Source organism: Haemorhous mexicanus, chromosome 2 (assembly GCF_027477595.1).
Source record: "Haemorhous mexicanus isolate bHaeMex1 chromosome 2, bHaeMex1.pri, whole genome shotgun sequence".
Lineage (NCBI taxonomy): Eukaryota > Metazoa > Chordata > Aves > Passeriformes > Fringillidae > Haemorhous > Haemorhous mexicanus.
In genome coordinates this window covers 58859541-58883940 of record NC_082342.1, presented here as the reverse complement: position 1 = coordinate 58883940, position 24400 = coordinate 58859541, and the positions used below count along the sequence as shown (strand labels likewise).

Genomic DNA, 24400 nt, shown 5'->3' with positions numbered 1-24400 from the left:
CTTGTTTGTTGTTATTTTCAGTACTTCTTATCTCTTAAGAAATAACAAATAATGTATTCTTCAGACTGACTTATCCAACTTACCTGAAAATGAGCGAATTCTATGGTGAATTTGAAGGATGTATTTTTTTAAGCTTTCAGCATTTGCCATAGGCAGGGTTACACTGAGGAAAGACTTGGCATATAAAATCTTGAGTCAGTAAAGTGTTTCTAAATATAAAGGTGAAATGAATACAAATGTTAGAACTGGACAGAGGAGTTCAGCAGTTGACAGTTTAATGCTGTCAGTAGTCCGGTACTGACTTTTTTCCAAAGGCAATTCTGACTTACAGATGAGACTTTGGTGCTACTGTAGCAATACCTGGGGTTACTGTTACAAGGCCTGGCCAAGCTGTCTTCCGTGTTTTAGTGTCTTTCCACTGCCCCATAGAACACAGGTTCTATGTTTCTATGCTTTTATGGGTGTTTTCCTTGTTGATTCCTGCTGAAGCATCATTAAAGTATTAGTAAACTATTGCATTCCAAAACTTAATGGATTTTTTTTATTCAACATTAGATCAAACCTCCTCCAGTGTAGTAAAGTAGTAGCACATTTTTTCTGTATCACTTTATCCTGTACCTCACAGCTCAAGATCATAGAAACATTTCAAGAATAATTTTTATGCGGAGAAAATATGGGGGAGGGAAAGATTACACTCTCTTCCCTAACATATTGTTAAAGTCCGTTTAATGTGTATCAGTTTACCTGCTGGACACTTCAGATTTCAAATAGGAGTAGAGATACAATTTTACACACTGGTGCACATTTAACTTACATAGCATTTTTGGTAGATTTTAAAATTAGATTTGGTTCTTAATGGTTTGTTTTTCTTTCCTTCATTTAGATACTCTGCCTGCTCATGGAAGATCCAACTTTAGAGATGAAAGGTCTAGTAAAACATATGAAAGGTTACAAAAAAAGTTAAAAGATCGACATGGAACTCAGAAGGATAAGTTAAACAGTCCTCCATCATCTCCTCAGAAATGTCCTTCTCCTACAAGTGAACCTAATGGACTTACAAAAGGACAGGATGCAGCTGGAATAAGCACAGGTTCCAAATGCAAGTCTTTGGCTAAAGGAAAAAGCAATTCTCAGACAGACACAGAAGTAGAAGGTAGGTGTTATCAAAAATACTGCTTATACACACATATTAATATATCAAGTCCAGTGTCTGGACTAGACAAATAATCGTATTGTTGTTGTTGTTGTTGTTGTGTCTGAACATAACTTTTTTAACTAGAATACCACACTTGGACAGTCTTGAAGTTGAGTAGCTGCCTCTAAGTGCCCTCCACATATAGTGGAGTTAAGGATGATCAGTCGGCTCATCACATGGGAATGTGAGCCTGAGAAAACAAAAACTACTGGTACGGAAGTCTCCATGTAAATTTGAGGAAATATTATGAGTCACACTTCATGACACTGTTTAAAGAAAAATCTCTGTTTTGTTCAGAGTGCTTGCATTTTAAGGAATCACTGAATATTGATGGCCTGTTTGATATTGTAGAAAACATGGAAAAGAATCGAGTGTCTGAATCAGAAAATATACATCCAACTTGACAAAGAATATTTTGTAAAAGAGATACTGCTGTTACATAAAGTTGCTCTATCCCTACCCACTTACTGTTGAAAGGCCCTCGTAGAAAAAGGCTGGTCCTCACGTTACTTCCTGTGAGTTCATGTTTTCTAAGACACTACCATAGGGAGTGTGTTTATTATTAATATCTTTATTTCGCTGGAAAGCTTGTGATCTCATAGATGGATTGAATTCACTCAGTCATACAGTCATTGTCAAATCTAACCATGTGTCACTTTGCAACTTTGAGGTCTCTGCCATAGTCCTTCAGATTGTGAACATAACATCAAAGACTTGTCATCAACCAGGAGCAGTTTTCTCAGAATAAGGAACTGTAATTGGTGATGCTAAGGGAAATAAATCATGATTTTTCTCAATTTTCTAAAGTTTGCTTTGAGATAATAATTTTGTGCCAATGTACATTAGATTGCTGAAAATTAAGTGAATTGTGAAGAAAGTACATCTAATTGATTCCAGGAAATCTCAACCTATGAGAACTAAAAACATGTGTAGATGATATCCTGTACAAGCTTAGTACCAAAGGTGACATTTGAGATACAGCCGAAATTCAGAAGTTGGGAACTATTGCTCCAAACCTGAATATTTGTTACTATAGTTCCAGAGTAGCAGTTTACTTTCCGTTCGGCTTCAGTTTACTTTGTTGGTGTTTATCTGTGAGCTAACTTTAACAAGGCACAAGTGATGAAATGTACTGTTGTTTACACATTACAAAAATTTTGGTGATGTTTCCTTCAAAGTATATTAAATGAAAAATGGAAACGTCCTCTTCTCAAAATTATTTTTTAGGAGACATTGGGGAAAGTCATGTACTGAGACTTAGACTTGTCAAACAGAAGGCGGTGACTTAAAGTTGTCATACAAGTCAGAAAAGCATTTTATTTATTTCAACAGCATAAACCATCTTGGAAACAGAGTTGTAAATTTTATCAATGTTTTTTGAAGAATTTTGTCAGGCTTTGTTTTTCTTTTATGTTTCGTTTAAGGCAGGTTAAAGGAATTAAAAATGCCCGGCCACACCTTCAAAACTGAGTAGCCTGTTCACTTACTCTGAGATAATAAATTTTAAATATTATGTGAGAAAAGCATACAAAATGCTGTCTGTAAACAATAAATCATTTATAAAGCTCATACCTTTATAAAGCTATACCTTCGGCTGGCAGAAAACACCTTAGATTGTTTCCCTTGCAATTGAGGAAGGCCAGCAGTGTTGCCTCTAGGCTTCCAGCTGATGAGCAATAACATATTTAAACTACTGTAACCTGACTGCATCTACATCCAAAGAGAAATCTGTGGGAAATAGCCAAGATCTTAAGTTCTCCATAGAAGCAGTGGGTTTAAAGTTATACATTATTAAATGATAACCAGGCTGTCTGTATTCCATAAAGCACAGAAGGGCTTTAGAAATAGTTTTATATTAACAACTTCTTCAGAAGCTTAATTGGTTTCATGTTGTCCTAGGTGAATGCAAGTTAGCAAGATGTTCTACTTTATAAATGCTTTCTTCTCTGTGCAATTGTTGAATTTGAAGAGCTATTTCAGTGTAAAGTTACTGCACAATATTCATGGGTACTTCTCTTTTGCTTTGATTTTGTTTTTTAAGAAAAGGATGAAGAAACAAAAGCATTGGAAGCACTTCTTTCTAATATAGCCAAGCCAGTGGTAAGTAACAAAAGCTTTCCATAAAATCAGAATATATCTGTTGCTATTTTACAGTCGCACCTCTATTTCTCTCTCTTAAGTTTAAACAGTCTTTAATTTTCCATACTAAAGCAAATTCACTTCACTTCCAGTCGCTGTACTGTAAACAACCAGAGCAATTTTTAGTGTATTAACATTTATAAAACTAAAATTGTCTTGATACATATACTGCAGAATTCTTACTGGCTATTCTGTGAATCTCAGTATTAGCAGAATTATTTAAAAAGCATAGAGAGAGATTGTAACATTGGCAGTAGCATAATGATGCTGCTTAATGGAATATGATGCTTAACATACTATTATACTACAGAATCTGTTCTCAATTTCCTGCAACTTTGTTTAGTCTTAACTGTTCAGGAAGCAATTTTACACACCATATATCTCTAGGCATGAGAGATACCTGGCAAGGTTTTGGAAACATCACCAAAAATGAGGTTTTGTAAAACCTTATTTGCAAAGCAAAGAAAAAATATGACCTATTTCTCTTTTAAAAGTTTTTGGCAGCTTCAGGGAAGAGAGGCGTAAAATTCACCACAGAAGGTGACTATCAGCGGTGGACTTCTGACCTACCTGCTTGAAAATTTATCAGCTTATTTTCAGTTTATAAAACTGATGCATATTTTTGTGTAGATACTCTTTAAAGCATTGTTGCCAAATTCAGGAGTTTCTTGAATTTTAGAGCAGGCCAGTGTTTTTTTCTGTCATTGTCTGGACTTTCCCTGGTCCCAACCTCACTGTGAAGATTTGCACATCTTTTCCAAAAATCTTCACCACAATCATGAATCCACCATCTTGCCTGAGTGAAATCAGTCTATGTTCCGTGTTGTAGCGTAGTCCATACAACTGAAACTCCAGGAAGAGCTTGCCACGGGTTTGTCCAGTCAGTCAGCTACTTTCGCCAATCATCTGCTACCTACCTTTCACTTTCCAGGCAACCTCACCCCAGTTTAGTGCCCTAGTCTTGATTCTTCTCTCATATGTTTCTTTACAGCCTGATGAGGAGAGGCCAAGAGAACTGGGCCTGTTTAGCCTGGAGAAGTGAAGGCTCAGAGGGGATCTTATCAATGTATATAGATATCTGCAAGGCAAGTGCACAGAGGATGGAGCCAGGCTCTTTTCAGTGTGCCCAGCATCAGAACCAGAGGCAATGGGCCTAAACTGAAACACAGGAGGTTCCCTCTAAACATCAGGAAACATTTTCTTACTGTGAGGCTGTCAGCTCTGGCACAACTTGGCCAGAGAGTTTATGGAGACTCCCTCTTTGGAGATACTGAAAAGCTGTCTGGACATAGTTCCAGGCAGCCGGCTTTACATGGCCCTGCTTAAACAAGGGAGTTGGACCAGCTGACCTCCAGGGGTCCCTTCCAACTTCAACCGTTCTGTCTGTGATTCTGTGGTTGTCCAAGCACTGAGCAAGGATTGTATAGAGGAAGTCCTGAACACCTGGTGTCCTGCTGTGTCCAAGTATCAGGATGGGTTGACATGTCTTTAGTGCTCCTGTGTCATTGGTGGCTAAGCAGCATGGAGGTGGGAGCTGTCTGAAATTGGGATGTTAAAAATGACTGCATTGCCAAGGAGAGCTCTGAACTCTCTCTGAATGAGACTGTGAGAAGAACAGATCAACAGGTGTGTTCTTGTGCTGTGTTGCTGATGACATAGGAAGAAGCAGTGCAGTGCCAGTACTATCATCTTTTCTTTCACTTCCTTCTGCCCTCAACCACCCGTGCCTTTTAGACAAGTGCCCTAGTTCCTCTCCCCACCGTGTTCTTGCTTGGACATCATTGCACATAGCTGTGTGCCACGAGTGATCTCTGCAGGCCTCCGAAGGCATCACAGGCACAGGCAGTGGTACTCTGCTACAGATTCAGAGTGTACACAAGGCAGAAAGCCAGGCTTCCAGCACTTGGAGAGGCTTATGCTTTATAAAGGCAAGGGACTGTCAGGGCTTTGAGAGGGTGGAAGTTGCAGCAATGTTACCTACTTGGGCCTTGCAGGATCTCAAGCCACCCTCCTGCTGTTTCATCCAGGAAATGTTTTCCTCACTTTTCCTCAAATGAACCAGGACATTGTTTTTTTCACACCTTCTCTTTGCTTCATATTTCATCAGAAATATTTCATCAGAAATATTCCTGCAGGTTTTTTATTAATGTTTTGGTTGAAGCACTCACTATGAGGATTGTGGTTTCTGAGGGATCATCCACTCTGTTCCCTGGGTGAACCATGCTGGTTCACGGGCAGTACTGGCTGTGGTGGTGGCCATACAACCAGATGATCATACAGGATGCTGTCCAGTACAGTGTCCATTGCACCATGTCCTACTCCAGAAAGCCAGGAGCAGTGCTGAAGGCTATGAGGGCATGCACATCTAAATCAGGTGGTGGTCTCTGTCATGATCTTTCATTTACAAATACCTTTCAGTTCTGTGCAGTATGGGATGCATCAGTTTTGCTATCTCCAAACTCCTGTTTGATTCTGACTTGCTTGAACTTTTCCCCATATAGATCCCTCATCCTTCCATGCATGGCAGTGTTAAGTCAAGTTGATTACATGATACTGACAGCAGATGAGCCTTCTGCTTAGGGGTCTTGAATTATTTATATACAGATGTAAATTGGAGTGGTTCTGCAGATTGCACCTTGGTGTTTGAGCGAAGTCTTCGCCAGCTGTCATGTCTCTTAACCAAATAATAAAGCAGAAAAAAAGACCTGAAAACGCAAAAGCCAAATGAAGAATGATGCAGAAGGCTGAATATTTAATAAGAGGCAATAAAAGCTGAGAATTTGAGGGTTGGTTATATAGCATGTAAATCCCTTTGGAGAACATAATATTTTCTGGTTCTGTGTCTGCAGACTTTTGGCATGTGATGCACTTCACTCTCAGTTAAGTATCTTGGGTTACTGTGAATGCAATCCAGATTGCACATGCTATAAGTGCTCTTTTGTTTGACCCAAATGGCACGTGTAACATATTTAATGAGGAGATTCACTTTGGTGAACTGGATTGCTAATGAATTGCTCACCTCTTGTTTCCACAGTGCTAGAGCCTCATCCAAGTATTATACTCTGCTTTGCAGAAGCACATAGTGTTCAGAGTTGCAACCAGAATCCGTTGCAGCTGTTTGCATAAGCATACAAAGTAATCAGTAATGCCAAGTTTTTTGAAAAAGCCACTCCCAAGTGTCTCAGAGCACATAATAGTAGTGGATTCTTCTGATCTTAACTCTTGGCTCTTCAAAAACCCTTATTTTTCCTTAAATCTCACAGAGGTAAAAAATATCCTGTGCAAGAAGGAAATGTAATATGTCAGGTAGCAGTTTGGCATTAGCAAAGTGTTAGATGGGGTGTTCTGGGCAGTTCTGGGCAAAGCACTCAAGAAAATTAATCACTAGGAGATAAGAAGAACAGTGAGAATTATCAGATTTTATAGGTGAGGGAAAACTCAAATGCTAACAGTCTTCAAATGCATGAGAAACAACTGCAAAAGGAAGGAAAGAGATTTGTGTTCAATTCCACGGTGACTAGGACTAGTAGGCTTAGCTGGTAGTAAGAGAGACACTGCCTGGACACAGGGGGAAAAAAATTCAACTGTTAAAGTAGCTAAACTAGGAACAGATCATCTTAAAATAGATCTAATAGTCCTGAAGTACAGTAGGTTCTTGGGGAACCTGTATTTCTTTCCTTCAGGATCTCCTGCCACTTGGTGCAACTTAGGAGGGTGGGGTAAAGATTGTCCAGGAGGGAACTTTATCAGATGCTTCCCACAACTCCAGAGACTTCCAGAAATGCTAGAATTTTACTGCAGTGGTTATAGATGATGTTAATCTAGTTGGTGATTGCATCAAGATAGTAGTGGAATTTTTCTTACCAGATTTTAAAGAGAAACTTCAGTGTTTAGTCATACCAACATTTGATCCCTTTGAGGATATCATGTCCTGCTAGTGCATAATGGTTTAGTGACATCATTTCCAAGACATTGAGGCTCACATAGTGTGATTTTTCTTCCTTTCTGTTTGCTATCAATAAGTCATATCCTCTCTGCTTCGTTCTTGAATCTGACCTATTCGGTTTTTTAGTTTTAGTAGATTATAGCAATTTGAGAGCACCAGTTCTGAAGTTAGCTTTTTGATTCTGATGCTCTGGTAATAGATTTTCAAAAGCAATTATTCCCAAAATAGACATACACTATGATCATATTGTAAAACTAGTCATTTCATGTAACGAAATGTGTTTTGAGTTCTCTGTTAAATTATTGGAAACAGTAGGTGGGTGCAACATATAAACCACAATAGCAGATGTGCAATACTTATGAATAGCCACAAGTTTTTCTATTACAGATCCTAAACCTGCATGCACCTGTGCACTCACCTACAAGCATACGAGCATCCTCAGCCCCTTGCAGCACATACACGTTTCAGACAGCGTCCACTCTTTTGAGAGTGTGGGTGCCCCTAGTCATGTATCTTCTTTGGAAGACGTGGCTGTTTCAATAGCTTTGTGTGTGACTGCATTGTTCCCTAGAATCTGTTGTTCCCTACAGTCTGCTAATCCACAGGCCTTTGAGAAGGCTCTCCACCAGGTCACATGCACTCACCTGAGCTGTGAATCTGTGCCTGCTGTGCCCCAAAATGCTGTTGCACCAGCTGCAGTGCACAGCATCCATCAGGCCTGGATGGAGGCAGCAGTGGTTGGCAGGGCAATTTCTCACACTGTTAGGCCAGATTTTGATCATTGCTCTATTCCATTCCAGCATCTCTTACCCGCCTCCCCCATTACCAATTTCATGCTACCTCTACACTTCTAAAGCTGATGACTTCTGTGTTTCAGGAGCGCCTTGTGATTCTCTGTTTCCATTTAACCCACCTGAGGGTCACTGCCCTTTAGCATGATTACTCTGCTGGGACCACGTTTTGGATAGTTGGAGGTCACACACACTGGTTATACTTCTATTTCTGTCACACCAACTGTTTTTATCCAGGCCTTTTTGCAATGGGTGGGGTGCTCAGGCAAACATGACCACAGAAGTTCTTCAGGGTATTGTCTCTATGTGTATGTACATGGACCTTGTGAACATGCCTTTATCTCCCTGTATTTCATAAGAAACAAGGTGTTAAAAAAGTCATAGTACCAGTGGCTTCCAAGAAAAAGGTGCCAGAAGCATGGTTTAATGGAGTGCCTGCTGTCCCGGGATGTGCTTTGCCGTCCCTGTGCCTGGCCAATGCTCTGGTCCATGTTTCAGCGGCCCACTGGGTGGCGTTGTGTACCGACAGGTGTCTCTGCCCTCAGCCCCCTGCCTGGCATTGCATTTTTCTCATTACATTCCTTGCATTTCCAACCTGATTTCATCTGTGAAATCTAGTTAGTAGCTAGTGTAGCAGTATGAGCACTCTGATTTGCTAATAGTATGTGATTTTGCTTTCTCTTCTTTGATCATTTGTTGCAAAGTAACATTTAGATACAATAGAATTTAAATGGCAGAGATCTCAAAACTTTGTGTTTCTACAGGTATCAGATATTCAGGCAAGAACAGCACTGCTGATGTGGTCCCCTCCATCCAGTGATACCAGAGAAGACACAGACAAGAATGACATACCAGAGGTTTATACTTATGAAGTGATGATTTCAAGTACTGGAAAAGATGGAAAGTACAAAACTGTGTACATGTAGGTGTTGGCTATTTTTATTTAGTCACTGCCGCATTGAAATATGAGGCTGAAAACCTCATTAAAAATCTGCTTGTTGTTCAGGAGTTTTGTGTGACTTCTGTTTTGAAATTAGCTACCCTTTTTTCAGTAGAATTAATTTCATTTTATTACTGAAGTCTCTGCCATCAACTGGAATGTGAAGATTTTGTTCTTACATGTTGGAGGCATATTTTAATACCTCTTTTGCTGTATTTCAACCAGCTGCACTAGACACCCATGAGTTCTCACACAGTGAGACATACAAGTAGTGAGAAAAATAAATTTATTACTTTTTATGTCAGCACATGCTCTTCCTCCCAGTAGGGTTATCCCTCACTTCATTAAAATTGATCTTGGTAGGAGACAGTCTTATGATATTAAATAAAAAAAGGCAAATTCACACAGAACACAGCTCATAGCAGCAGCAAAGCAAACAAAATTTTTCAGTTGTTTCATTCCTAACACAACGGTTTTCAGTCAGTTTTTTGCAATTTGGAGAAATATGACAGTAAAATACAGAATTAAGGGTATAGAGTTCTCTAACAGTTATAAACCTTTGTATCTAACTAGTTTATCTTAGTCACCTTCCATGGATTTCATGCAATTGAAAGTTGAGTATTCCTATCCAAGAAACTAGAAGCAGAGAAATGACCTTTGCTAAGATAAGCTTATGTCAGCAAAAGCAGACTAACAGATGTTATTTTGGTGCCTTTTCTGTTTCCTAGGCTCTAACAGGTAGGTATGTGCAGTCAGGTACAGTTTTAGATAATGATTTTTGCAAGGCTGGACTGAGCTGCTGTTTGCTGCAGTACTTCAGTGTTTTTTTTTTTTAGTAATAACATACATGCATGCACATGCAGCTTGTCTTACTAAGTAAAGAAGAAAATAATGGCTACTCTTCAGAAAGCAGCAAACAAAAAAGTGCCCCAAAACCACCAGGGCAAAAGAACAGGAATAACACATGAAACCTCTAAAACTCAGAGATAAATGCATTTACACGTTGCTATTTAGTAAAAGACAAACTCTTATGAAATATATTTCATAGAAGGTGTGTTGAGTTAAATGATACATGTCTTTTTTTATAAATGAAGCAGTCTTTAAAACAAACTTTTATCTCTTTCCAGTGGAGAAGAAAATAAGGTTACTGTAAATGATCTCAGGCCAGCAACTGATTACCATGCAAAGTGAGTATCTCACTTTCTCTTCATTAAATTTGGTGGAAATGTTTTAAAAGTTTCATTGTGTATTTGCCTAAGTCTTCAGAGATGGTCTTAACCACTTCTCACCCTCTTTTGAGTCACACTCAACATTTTTGACTTAGCTGACCACTCAGTCCATTTTGGACAACATAAGACAAGATTGGTGCACATTTCATCCTCCATTCATGGTCTTTCCTTTATGCTAGCGCAGTCACATTTTTCTGTCCTTGGACCTAGGCACAGATGCTGCTTTCCAATTTCCCACAAGCAGCAGGGGAAAGGACCTTGCCCTGGAAGATGGTCCCTGCTCGGCCACCTAAAGGTCATATTGTGCTACTTTTACTTGGCTTCAGTAGATCAGTGAACCTGACCCCATAGGCATGACATGTGCCCCCAGCTCAGTGTAATTCTACCCTTCTAGCAGAATTGACTACTTCAGTAGGTCAGAAGAAATAGCATAGGATTGGGAAGATGCGGTTTGGTGTCATTCTTCCCTCTTTTTTGTAAATATTAGAGGGTCATCTGGAACTGAACTTGGCAAGGGATGCAAAGGCTAAAGGCTTCTGTAGCTTTGTCAGCCAGAAACAAAGATCAGAGAAAGTGTATCCTCCCAAACAAACACAACTGGAAAACTGGTAACTATGGATGAGGAAAAGGCCAAGGTACTTAACAACCTTTTTGCTTTAGTCTTCACTGGCTACTTTTCTTCTCACACCTCTCCCGTGGAGACAAGGACTGAGGGAGGAAAGAGTATTGTCTTGGTTGTCTCACTTCCCTCCTGCAGTGAGAGATCAGGTTTGAGACCATCTGAGGAAGCTTGATGTAAGTCTGCATCAGATGAGGCTCATCCCAGAGTCCTGAGGGACTTAGCTAATGTAGTTGCGAAGCCGCTCTCCATCGTATTTGAAAAGTCATGGCAGGTGAAATCCTGTGTGACTGGAAAAAGGAAAACACTGCACCAGTTTTTTTAAAGCTTAGGAAGGGAGACTGTGGGAACTACTAACCTGTCAGCCTCACTTCTGTGCATGGGAGGATTGTGGAACAGATCCTTCTAAAAGCCATGATAAGGCACATGAAGGATGAGGAGGTGATTCAGGGCAGCCAGCACAGCTTCACCAAATGCAAGTCCTGCCTGAAGAACCAAGTTGCCTATGAGCAAGTGACTTGTATTCAATGGACAAGGAGACTGCAGATCTTAGCTGTCTGAACTTCCCTAAAGCCTTTGAGTCGCTCACAGTGTCCTTCTTGGTTGATAAGGATTTGTTTGGTCAGTCACATTAACAGAATAGTGGTCAATGGTTCAATGTCCAGATAGAGATTAGTGACAAGTGGTGTCCCACAGGGGCCCGTCTTGGACTGGTACTGTCCAATATCTTTATCAGTGACATAATGGGATTGAGTGAGCTTCCAGCAAAAAGCACCACAGTTGCAGCGTCAGCCACCAAGTGGTGCAGTTGACACACCTGGAGGATGGGATGCCATACAGGGAGACCTGGACAAGCTTGAGAAGTGAGGCTGTGGGAACCTCAGGAGGTTCAACAAGGCCAAGTGCAAGCTGCTGCCCTTGGGTTCGGGCAGCCCTGGTATCAACACAGGCTGCAGGATGAAGGAATTGAGAGCAGCCCTGCCCAAAAAGGATGTCGTGGTCCTGGTGGCTGGCGAGCTGGGCATGACCTGACAATGTGCACTTGCAGCCCAAAAAGCCAGTTGTGTCCTGGGCAGCATCAAAAACAGCATGGCCAGCAGAGTGAGGGAGGTGGTTCTGCCCTTCTGCTCTGCTCTGGTGAGACCCACCCAGAGTCCTGTGTTCAGCTCTGGGATCCCCATCATGAGAAGGATGGTCACCTGTTAGAGTAGCTCTGGAGGAGGGCCACAAAAGTTGTTCATCCTGGAGAAAACTCAGTACTTAAAGGGGGCCTGTAAGAAAGATGGAGACAGACTTTTTAGTAGGACCTGTTGTGATAGCACAAGAGATAATGGTTTAGAACTAAAAGAGGGTAGATTTAGACTAGATATATGGAAGAAATATTTTGCACTGAGAGTGGTAAAATGCTGAAACAGCTTGCCCAGAGAGATGGTGGATGCCCCATCCCTGGAAACCATTCAAGGAGAGGTTGGGCAGGGCTCTAAGCAGCCTGATCTAGGTAAAGATATCTCTGTTTATTGCAGGGGAGTTTGGACAAGTTGACCTTTAAAGGTCTCTTCCAACCCAAACTACTCTGTGATTCTTGGTTTTTAAAAAAAATAGTGTGAATACAGTAGTTTACAAAGAAATAACATTGTAAAGGCAGAAATGAAGGCCTCCTTAAAAAAAGTGCCTTTTCAGGAGGCAGTGGCAAGTGTAGAGTACCTTCTTAGACATGACTGAATGTCCTGCCTATTTTGAGGCAGGACCCCAAGATCCCTGTGTACTGACCAAGGGAAGCAATTTAGAGGCAGCTGGTAGGAAGCACATGGAACAGAAGTGTGTCAGAGAATGGGTCCCAGTTAACAATGTTCTGCCTCCATCCACATGAAGCTTAGGGTAGGATTTGCCTTCACATTTGCTCAGGTGGGAGAGCTAGGTTCCCAGCCTTTGGTGTGAAGGGGTCTACACCTCCCAGAGCTGTTTTCCAGAGTATTGTCTTGGTTGTCAAACGTAAAGCAAAAGAGGGTTGGTCTGTTCTTATCACAGCCCTCATTTAATTTGAGCCCCTGTATTTCCTGGAGCACAAGGTCAGGAGAAGGATGAATGGTAAGCTGGCTCTAAGCTCTTTCCTATGAAAGTGTTTACCTGTGATCTTGTTCCTATTTTAGTATTTTTAGATATATTTTATCCAACAAGGTTGAAGACGAAAATTCATGTAGCATAAGGGTCAGTGCCTAGAATTATTTTTTTTCTAAGTCCTCTTCTATCAGGCTACATTCGTATTATTTCTTGCTTAATTCTGGTTGTTGTAGGTAGTACATGGGAATCAGTGGCTTGGCTATCCAGGCTCTTCCTAAACAGAATTCTGCCAGTATGAGCACTGCAGAAAATCAGTGAAGACTGGAACAACTCAACCACCAAGATAACTGACATATGACATATTTGCAATTGTATGCAAGCACAAACAACTTTGTGTTCAACTTAAGTCACTGTTTGAATGTCTTCTCTCTGTTTGTGAAATCTATAAAGCCAAATTTCCTTTGATTTGCTGTTCATACATCAAAAATTTATCAGGATTTTTGTATCTTCTTAAGCTAGCAACTCAGATTTTATATTGGTAATCAGAGGAAAGGGTTTTTTGGAGAGTTTTGGTTTTGGGTTTTTTTTCAAAGGAACAGATGAATAAGAAGAAAGTAGTGTACCATTGACCCAAAGAAGAGACAAGGCATAGCTGCGCAGCTTAGGGGGCAGGGGGAGACCAGATGATTATCATTTAATATAATGATATTAGTACTATATCAGTATTTCCTTTTGGAGACAAGCCTTTTGAAAAACAAGCCATTTTGCTTTGAGACAGAAGCAAAATTCACTCTTTTGAAGTATGTGGAGAGCTAATTCATAGCCTTACTAAAGGAAAGGACAAGGTGAATACACTCAGCAGGACACTCATTTGAGTGCAGAGGATACTCTGAAAATACATCAACAGCTTTGTTGTGCTCATCTGACAAAAGCACTTGCAGAAGAATTATTCATAATATAAGTTTATATCTCTACAACACATAATGAGCCTGCAAAATGCTACCATTATTTTCGAACCGAAGTACAGCTAATAAAAGATATATTTCAAATATAATTGTGAGGCTAAAGCTGACCAATGGTAATGATGTACATCCGAAGTAAAAGACTCTTTTCTTTCTTACTGCTTTTACTGACCAAGATGTTTCCCCCAGTTATTTATTTATAACAGTGATATTTTAATAATGAAGCAGCAAGGCAGCAACTTAATTCCAAATGCTTGGTTTTCTTTAGAAACTATACAGATTTTGAAGCAAAATGTTATTGACTCTTTTCCATTTTAGAGTCCAAGCAGAATGCAACTGTGTAAAGGGGAGCCCTTCAGAAACAGAGAGTTTTACCACGGCGAGTTGTGAACCTGATGCTCCAAATCTGCCCAGGATAACTAATCGGACCAAAAATTCTCTTACTCTTCAGTGGAAGGTAAGGATTGCTTTACAGCCTTTAAAAGAAATATTTTAAACTCTTCAGAATTGTTGTGGATTTATCAATAAAATAACAGTTTATTGAAACTGAGAATTTTTGTCAAACCAACTAATTTGAGTCACAGTTCCCTGATTGGAAATGGATTTACTGGGTTAAATGTGGGCTTGAGTAAAAAGAGAAGGATTCACGGAAAAGCAAGGAGTTATTCAAGGTAAAATTACTGAGTTCAGTACCCAATGCGTTTCAAGGGCTAAATTAGAAAAAAACCCCATAAACATGGAACAAGCATTCATTGTATGGTGACTAAACTAGGAGTGTCTTGGCAAACAATTATATAAGGGGAGCATTACTTGTCTTCCGCTGTTCTTCTTGTGGGTTGACCCATACATGCATTTTTTAAGTGGTCTTGTATCCAGTTAGAATTCTAATTTTGCTGTTTTCCTGTTACAGGCATCTTGTGATAATGGTTCCAAAATCCACAGTTACCTTTTAGAATGGGATGAAGTAAGCAAGTTTTTCTATTGTATTTTTAATCTTCTGTTTTTTCAAGTAGCTGTATGTGACTGTGCACATTAAGTTATGTCAAAATTAAGATTTTTGATTAGAGGCATGTGACAATAATGTAATTCCTGAAGCAATTATTAAAATATGGTTACTGCTCCGTGGTTTTTGGGGGGGAATATAAAATAAAAGGATCTTAATTGCATTATTCTGCCCCTCTTAATAGTGGCTTTTTCCCATAGTCCAATATCATTTTCAAGAGCTGACATGGAAGGGTCATTTTCCTGTAGCAGTCTTTCTTTTTTAATAAGTGGGTGGATCAACTATGGCCCTGCAGTGATCTTGCAGTCTCTATCTGGACAGCTATCCTGAGATGGTAGAGGTGCAGTACCTTCATGGCTTTTATTCTTTCAGCCTCAAGGAGCTGGGAAATGGAAAGGAAGGAAAAAAGCTGCTAATTTAATACAAAGTTGCATATGCTACTGCCTCACCAAATGGAGATTCTTGAGTTATATTTAATTTCAGAAAAGGATTTTACTTCATGTTTGTGTGTACTTTAATTGATGGATGCATATGTAATAAGGTTAATAATATGATTAACTTATTACTTTTTAGGGAAAAGGAAATGGAGAGTTTTGCCAGTGTTATTACGGTCAACAGAAGCAGTACAGGATCACTAAACTATCACCAGCAATGGGGTACACCTTTAGGCTAGCAGCCAAAAATGACATGGGAATGAGGTAAATGCTATTACATACCTAAATATGAAAAGCTTATGCATCCATGTGTGTGCTACTTTAGGAAAAACATGTAGTGGCATTTAAAGAAAAAGGTCTTTTGTCCAAATAGTCTGAAAAGGAATATAAAATACATAATATTTCAGTTGGAAGGGACCTAGAGTGATAATCTAGTCCAACTGCTTAGCTTAACTCACAGTGTGTGATTGGATCATTCTTTTTGCAGATAGCCTTTGTGCAGTTGGGATATTGTCCTTTCATCTGTCTGTTAGTCTCCTGTTACCCTGGGAAATAGACAGAATGTGACATTACCATATCAAGGAATTCTTTGGAAGGTCTAGCCCTTATTATCAATGCTTAGGATATGTGGTCCATGTCTTTAATTACTACTTTTCAGATGTTATAGAGCACCAAACTTTGTTTTGAATTTTTGAATTAATGACTTGTGATTTCAGTGGAGAATGTAAGTAAGAACTTGGAAAAGAAAACGTTTTGTAAAGTTATGCTTGCATTACTGGCTGCATTAGTTCTTGAGTGGGCTTCTTGGTCATCAGGCAAAGCAGATGCATCTGGCTAACAATCACACTGCCAGAGCTCATCTCCTCTACAACAGACTCCTGGTGTCCATGCTACCTAGTAGTACTTGGACCTTGAGCTCCTGTGGGGCATAAAAATGGAGCCTCCCTCTCCATCAACATAAAATTGCTTTTTGTGTTTGTTTTTCCTAATTCAGATATTATGAACATTGTGCTGCAGCTCACTAAAGTGGTGTTTTTATAGCATGAAATAGAGGGTATGTGTTGTGTGTCCTTTATCTGGCAGAAGGAGGTGCTTGAAGGAACAGTGCCTGCTTGGCCAGTGTTAAAGAACAGTGTAAAGAGTAGGGAGCCAGACCCAGGGCCATAATTCATGCTGGGCAGAAGGAATCTGCTGCAGACTGTTAAGAATATGAAAAATACAGCTGGCTCAGGAGATCTGAAGCATGTATTGGGAGGCTTTGGAGACTACTCAGGGAATGCATTGCATAAGGTGCCTTGTTCCTATGTCTTTTCTGAAGTACCTGCTTTGTGCTGCTATCAGAGGACACTGTAGTGGACTAGACTTTTGGTGTGCTCCAACAGTTTTTATTACATTACTGCCTTCTGGATGATGTTCCTGGAATTAATTATTCTCTTGGGTTTTCCCTGGACTGTGTCTTGTTGAGATTCAGTTGGAACTGTTAAAAATAAAGACAGGAAGGGAGCTGGCAGTTAAGCAGTCTCCAGTGCCGGGCCTCTCTTCCGGTTCCCCTTCTACATCTGAGTGTAGCTGTACCCTCTTGGAATAGCTGCACATATTACAGATTCCTCCAGCGTAAGCTTTGAAGACACTGATCAGTTAAGTACCCTTCTTAAACTAATCACACTGAATAGATTTTTAAATCAGTATTTCATAGCCTTTTGAAGATGTGCTTTATTGTCTTTATTGTATTATTTAATTAAGAAGTCTCTTGAAATAATATTTATTAGTGTAGAGTGCCTGTTTTTCCCTTATGAAGAATGTTGAGAACATTAGGCATCTGGAGACAGAATTTTGTCTAAATAATTTTACCAAGAAGAACAGATATTTTATCTCTAAGTTAATAATGTTTAAATTTAATTCTAACCTACATGAAACAATGGTTAAAGAAAACTGGAAAAATAAAATGTATTTTCAAAGATAGTACTGTACTTCTGAGGGAATTGTTTATTAGTTGTTCAAATTTGGCTATGGCTGGAACTGTTAGTTTATTTCAGTGTATTTTGGAGTGGTTCAAGCAAGTTTAGAGATGAAATCTTTTTAAGATGTCGGTTTTTTACCTTATATCTACTTGTAAGGTGACTCCTTCAATAGTTTGTTTTGAAAAGAGTTAGACATACTACTTGTATCTAACCTCTCTTCATGCTTTCTTCAGGCTCCCTATAAAATGTTAATTTTTTTTTTTTTTAGTAAATATATTGTAGGTATCACTTGATTTCCATTCCAGAAATTTTCTTGCTTGTGACTTCTTACAAGAAAATAAATTACTATTCCACAAATTTGGAAGGTTTCTCTTGTTTTTTACTTTTCCCCTTCTTGCTGCACATCTCTTTGTCAGTCCTCACAGACAATATGTTTGTTTTCTGTGCTATCAACACTCTTGATAATGTGTTGTGTGTAAGATTTTTTCTTTTAAATGCTAAAAAATACCTCAGTGCTGACCAAATTGATAACATGTGCATCACTATAATATAGGTTGAGTAAGAGAGAAAGTGAAATTGAGTTATCTTTTTATTGAGATTTTTCAGGCAAGTGGAGTTCAAAGCACATGAGATATTTTACTGGTATCTTTGTTTAAACTATAACAGAGGGTTTTATTTTCTGGGCTTCCTGATGGTCAGTTAGGTAATCCTTAACTTTTAGATTAAAATTATGTCTTTTAAATTAGTTTCATATGGTTAAAAAAAAACTAGACTAGCTTTAGGCTTGTGATTCTTCAGATCTGATGTAAAGCAGCAAAGCCTGCTGAGAGCAGGTGGGCCTTTATAGTCTAACTGGATGCATGTCAGGCTATCTGTGCAAGCATACTACCTGTTCACTGACTTTTGCATTCCCTTGTTTTACAGTAGCTCTTTATATGTAATTTGTTTGTATTTTTACCACAAGGTATTTCTAATCTAAATCAAAAAAGGATAACAGTTGTGTTAGGATATTTACTGGTATACACTCTACTTCTTTTTCTGCAATAAGGCTTTCATTTTATCAACTCTTAAGGTAGCTCACCACTGAATGATGAGACTATTTTGTTATATTCGGGATCTCTAGAGAAACCAGTACTTCAAAGTAAGCTCAGAACACATACGCAAAGTTTGTTTTGAAGTCTTGCCTAAATGTTTTTATGCCTTCAGGTTTTCACTTTAAAAAGGAAGGACACTGTGGTATTAGTATATTATTGCATTTAGAGCTTTAGTGTTTTAGAATACTGAGTTAATATGAAAAAGCAAAACGTTTTGGTTAGCAAAACGTTTTAATTACATCATACAAAGGAATCTTTCAATTATGAACATGTTAACCTTGTTCAGATATTTTGTTACTGACAGACTCATGGGCAAGTTGTTTGCATGCAAGAGCTTGCAATTTCCATTGTTCATATCTCCAAGAAACTGTCATAGCTGTGTTTAGTAAGAATTTTGATTTTTAGCTATTAATTATTGTGTCTAGTTAGTTTACATACTGTCTGTTTTAAACAGTGATTTTAGTGAAGAAGTCCTGTATCATACCTCAGGCACTGCCCCAACCACACCAGCAAGTCCTTTGCTGATTAATGCTGGAGTTACTTGGTTATCCCTTCAGTGGACAAAACCCTCAGGAACACCATCAGATGAAGGAATCTCATATATATTAGAGATGGAGGATGAGAACTCAGTAAGTTTAGAATACTTATTCTCACTATGTTTGATACATTATTGTATTAGTGTAGCAATGATAACTTTTGCTAGAATATTCTACAAGGAATTGTATTTTCTGAAATTAAGCTAATGACTTGTCATTGCTGTGACCAGGCCACCTAGCTTTCTTCTTTTAATTGTGTTTAGTGTTATTAAGCCTCATTTCTGCAAAGATTTTTAAATTGGTTATAACTTTGTGAGTTTGTGTGTGCAAGTTAAGCCTTGTAAGAGCTGGATCAAAGCAATTGCATCGTGAAGTGTGTTCCCTCTAGATGTCATTTCAGACTAACAACATTTGTTTTAACATCAGTACTGTTCTACCCTTTGAAAGTGTTAGGTAAAATTTCCAGTGGCACTGTATATGTCTTTCTTACTGATCTTTTTCCCTCTCCTGATTGGAAAATGGTTTATGAATTCACACCTCTTTAAAAAAAAAAAAAAAGTGTTTACACAATGAAGGTGCACTTATTATTTTGTCAGAGAAGCATAATAATTGCAGTTTGAAACAGTAATTTATTCGTATGAAGTATGTTAGATCCTCTGGTGTGCAAAGATAATGTTTCAAATAATCCTATTTAATTCTGCAGGGATATGGTTTCAAGCCAAAATATGATGGTGACGATCTTACCTACACGGTGAAGAATTTGAGGCGTAGTACAAAATATAAATTTAGGGTAAGATTTTTTTCATATGTTTGGGCACCAGACTAGTTTGAGATTGACTAAGAAGTGGGGAGGGCCTTTTTTAAGGAAAACAGAATTTGATGCCAGTTTCTTGCAATTTCAATCTCTTAAAACTGTTGGCTGAGCACCTGCATTATTGTTTCTGCAGAAGCAATAAGAACCTCTGCAAGGGTATAACACAGTTGCAGGTATCTTGAAATTCCAGGTCAAAAGTACATGTTCTTAACAGCCAGGGTTTTTTTATTTGGCTGGTTGGTTTCATATACATGGGTGATATTACTTAGTGTAGCTATGGGTTCTTTCATAGTAAACACAATGAAGGGGTTTGGGTAAGGAGAAGCCTTGATTAAAAAAAAATTGTTAGGAACTCATCCATATTACCATGGTGCTGAGCCTGTTCTAGTAAGCTTGAGGGCTGAACTTTTAGTTCATGAAGAAGTCTAGCCAAACTGTGTGCTTTTGGGTGTGGTTAAAAGGTAGAAAGAGGCATACTGGCCCTGGGAAGATGATCAAATAGGCACCAAGGACTACAAGAACTTTGTCAGGACAGGCAGAGTTGAAGTAAAGAAGGCTTAGGATCAACTAGAACTGAAATTGGCCAGAGATAACAAGAATGACATAAAATGCTTCTTCAGATATGTGAGAAGTAGAAGAACAGGGAGTGCATACAGAGGCCATTCCTAAACAGGGCAAAGAGGCAAGTTGCTAATAATGCCAATAAAGCAGAAGTTCTCAGTACCTTCTTTGCCTCAGCCTTACCAGCATAACTGGACCCCAAATCACATGATAAGGTAGCTGTCACAAGGCTGGGGTTTGTTCTTTTGGAAGGGCTTAGTCCACTTCTGGATGTTAAGAGAAGTGGCTGACATTGCTGCAAGACCCCTATCTATAACATTTGAAAAGTGATGCAGATCAAGGGATACCCACACATCTGGAAGAGGACGAATGTAACACCCCCCATCTACCGGAGGGACCCAAAACAGGACCCAGGGTACTACAAGCCCATTAATCTTACTTCAGTCCCTGCAAAATAAATGGAAAAGTCTTCCTAGGAAATACTACAAACAAAGCAGGCAGTTGGGAACCGCCTACAACAAAAGTAAATGATGGCTGACTAGGCTGATCCTGTCCTACATCAAGGTAACACTTCCAGTTGGTCCAAGGAGATCAGTGGATGTTCTTTACCTGAACTTCAGCAAGCATTCAACAGTTTCCCACAGTCTTCTCCTTGTCCAAACTGGCAAGAAACAAACTGGATAGGTGGTATGTGAGATGAGTAGAAAACTGGCCAACAGGCTGCACTCAGAGGGTGGTGATCAGTGGTTTCTAGTCAGGCTGGCAGTCTGTCTGAATTAGGAGCTCCTAGGGATAGGAGGCCCTACGCTGTTCATTTTCACAACTGATCTTGAGGATAGGATTGAAAGCACCCTCACCAAGTTTGCTGGTGACACCACACGGAGTGGTCAGATGAACACATCAGAAGACAAAACTATCTTTCAGAAACACCTGGACAGGCTAGAAGAATGAGGTAGCAGAAACAGTATGAAGTTTAACAAAGACAAGTGCCAAGTTCTGCACCTGGGCTGGAATAACCAAGGAGCCCACTATAGACTAGGAACAACCTTGCTGAAATGGACCTTCAGGCAAACTGGATCCTGGGCTGACTCAGCAGTGGCATTGCTAGCAGAGATAAGAGATCTTCCCTGTATTCAACTTGTGTCAGATCACACCTGGAGAACTGTGTCCAGTTCTGATCCACACAATTCACAAAAGACAGGCAGAGTGCGAGTTGGTCCAAAAGAGAGTCACAAAAATTATAAAAGGGCTGGAGAACCTGCCCTATAATGAAAATCTAAAGGAATTGCACATTTTCTCATTGGAGAAGGCTGAGAGTGACCTCATCACAGTTTCCCAGTACTTAAAACCTGACTACAAAGAGGAGGGAGGTTCTCCCTTCACAGGGAGCCACCTTGAGATGACAAGGGGTAGGAGTTGGAAGGTGCACTGGAAGGGATTTCATCTTGGTATAGGAAAGAAATTTTCCACAGTGAGATCAAGTAATCACTGGAACAACCTCACCAGAAATGTGGTGGAATCCCCATCACTGGATGATTTCAAGATATGACTGGAGAGGATGTTAGATAATCTCATCTAGGCTCACTTTGCCCTGAAGGACTGCACCAGATGATCTTTCGGGTCCCTTCCAGCCTGGGCTATTCTATGTTATGAGTTACTCTATAGTTGCTTGGGTTTTGGAACAAAGCTAAAGACATGTCCAACAGTATGAATCACAGAATCATTTAGGTTAGTAAAGACTTATAAGATCAAGTCCAGCTATTTACCCAGCACTAAACCATGTCCCTAAGCAACATATCTGCACGTCTTTGAAATACCTCCAGGGGCAGTGACTCAACCACTTCCCTGGGCAGCCTTGCCAATGCTTGACTGCTCTTTCTGTAAAGGAATTTTTCCTAATACTCAGTTTACCCTTCCTCTGGTGCAACTTGAGGCACAGTCAAACCTCATCTGTCTGCAAGTGAAAAATATTGATAGCTGTTGTCACGCATACGCCTAAAATACTAAGGAAGAATACTAAGTAAAATACTTAAGGAAGAATTAGGAACCATTGAAGAACAGCTTCTCTTTGCAAAATGAATGGCAATAGTTTAAACATTGATTGATTTGTTGTGGGTTAACACTGAAGCATGTAAGTACTCCTTTTCAGATGATATTTTGCACTTCTGAATATGATTTTGTAGGGATTTTTTGCATAACTTAGTATTTAAATAATTTAAAATATACAGTATGTTTCTAGCACTATTACAGCTACACATGAGCTAAAGAATAGCTAATTCTCTTGAAACTAGCTTTTGCAGAACATGAACGTAGTCTTCCTTTGAAAGTAATACTACACTTGATTCATTACTAGTAAATGTATAGTTACTTAAACATCCTAAGTTTCTCATTAAAATAAACTCCAATGTTTATACCCTATTTTTATTAGCAAAACAATTAACAGAAGTCTGTTCACGCATTCATGGAGCATAAAGGAGAAGCAAATGTTATGTTGATCAGGTCTTTAATTTTTATTATACAGGGGAAAGACTTAATTAGTAATATTCCTTAAGGCTTTTGAAAGAAGCTTTATAACCATTGGAAACCTTATTATAATACGTAAATGCTAACTGCCTGTTTAACTTGATTTGTAAGAGCACAAAGACAACCAGATGATTATTAATCCTGTAAACTGTATTGGGAGACTTAATGTCTGAGAGACATGTTAAGCTTGCATTTCCTCTTCTCAGTCTACTAACATCTCTGCTATCATTTAGATTCTGCTCATTTTTAAAACAGAGATAAAAGCTGAAAAAAACCTCTTTCTTTTTTCCTTTTTTTATTTTTTCCTAGGTGGTTTAGCTTTTTACTAAACTAAACTACAAAATGAAGAGTAGCAAGAATTTGTTTTCCTAGAATCACAGAAAAGTCTAGGTTGGAAGGGACTCTTAGTGATCATTTGGGTCAAATTTGTGTAGAAAGCCAGGCCTTATCTTAGGCAGTTCAACCCTGTCCCAGCCCTGTTGAGCTGAGATTTTGGTACTCCAGCAAGGATGATTCAACCGCTTCTTTGGGCTGTCTGTTCTAATGGTAATTAATTTTCTTTTCTTATATCCAGCTAGAATTTCCTCTAACAAACTTTGTGTCTGCTGGCTCTTGTCCTGTCATTACAGATCCTTTGGAAGGCAATGTCTTCATCTCTTCTGTAACTGTCTCTTAGATGTTGGAAGGCTGTGATTAGGTCCTTCCCAATGAAACCTCTTTCTACTCATCAGAATAAAATAAAGCTTTTTTCCATGTCATGTTCTCTAATCCTCTGATCATCATGCTGGCCCTCTTCTGAACTCTTTCCAGTTTCCCAGTGTGTCTTGAACTGGAGGACCAAAACTGGACACAGTATTCCAAGCATGGTTTTAAAAGTGCTGAGTAAAGTGACATAATTAAATCCTTTGTTCTGCTGGGTAAATTCTTGCTGATGCAGCCCATGAAACAATATGGTTTTCCTACTGCCAAGATGCTTTGCTGGTTAATTTGGCTTGCTCCTACTCAAATGCCAATGTCCTTCTCAGCAGAGCTGAAAAAAGAAGAGCTGGGTAGAGTCAGACCCCAGACTGAACTGGTGCTGGGATTATTCCATCCCAGGTGCAAGACTGTATCTTTGTCCAAAGCTCATACAGTTCTTGTTCACGCAATATTTCAGCCTATCAAAGTCTCTATGATGGCTTTTCCCTCCAGCATATGTTTGTCTTCTCCTAGTTTGGTGCTCTATGCAAGTCTGGGAGCATCACTCACTCCTGTCATCCAGATCACTTCTAAAGATAATGAATAGAATCTGACATTGGATTGGCTGCTGAGAAAATCCACTCATGAGCAGCTGCTAATTTTTCTTCAAACCATTAGCCAACACCCTTTGAGCCTGGCATTCTGTCACGTTTTCTACAGCCATCTTGTGGTCCATCTGTTTTCTCTTAACCCGCTTGTCTACGTAGATGTTGTGGAGATCAAACTAAAATTAGGCTAGATGATGTCCCCAGCTCTCCCCCATTTGTTAAGCAAGTTGTTTCATCATGCAAGCACTCAGGTTGGTTAAACATGGTTTACCCTTGACAAATATAATTCCTTGTCCTTCACATGAC

General features: G+C 39.3%; 1 protein-coding gene across 6 annotated transcripts in view; it reads left to right on the top strand.

Annotated features, from left to right (window-relative positions):
- Positions 1 to 24400, top strand: part of FNDC3A (fibronectin type III domain containing 3A) — a 111325-nt gene that overhangs the window by 68177 nt on the left and 18748 nt on the right. For all 6 annotated transcript variants that reach the window (XM_059839013.1, XM_059839014.1, XM_059839015.1 and 3 more), the window contains 9 exons: positions 884 to 1153; positions 3237 to 3295; positions 8836 to 8993; positions 10139 to 10198; positions 14201 to 14339; positions 14793 to 14846; positions 15459 to 15583; positions 18829 to 19003; positions 19614 to 19700. In XM_059839013.1, coding sequence (XP_059694996.1) covers positions 884 to 1153; positions 3237 to 3295; positions 8836 to 8993; positions 10139 to 10198; positions 14201 to 14339; positions 14793 to 14846; positions 15459 to 15583; positions 18829 to 19003; positions 19614 to 19700 — 1127 coding nt within the window. The remainder of the gene's footprint in view (positions 1 to 883; positions 1154 to 3236; positions 3296 to 8835; positions 8994 to 10138; positions 10199 to 14200; positions 14340 to 14792; positions 14847 to 15458; positions 15584 to 18828; positions 19004 to 19613; positions 19701 to 24400) is intronic.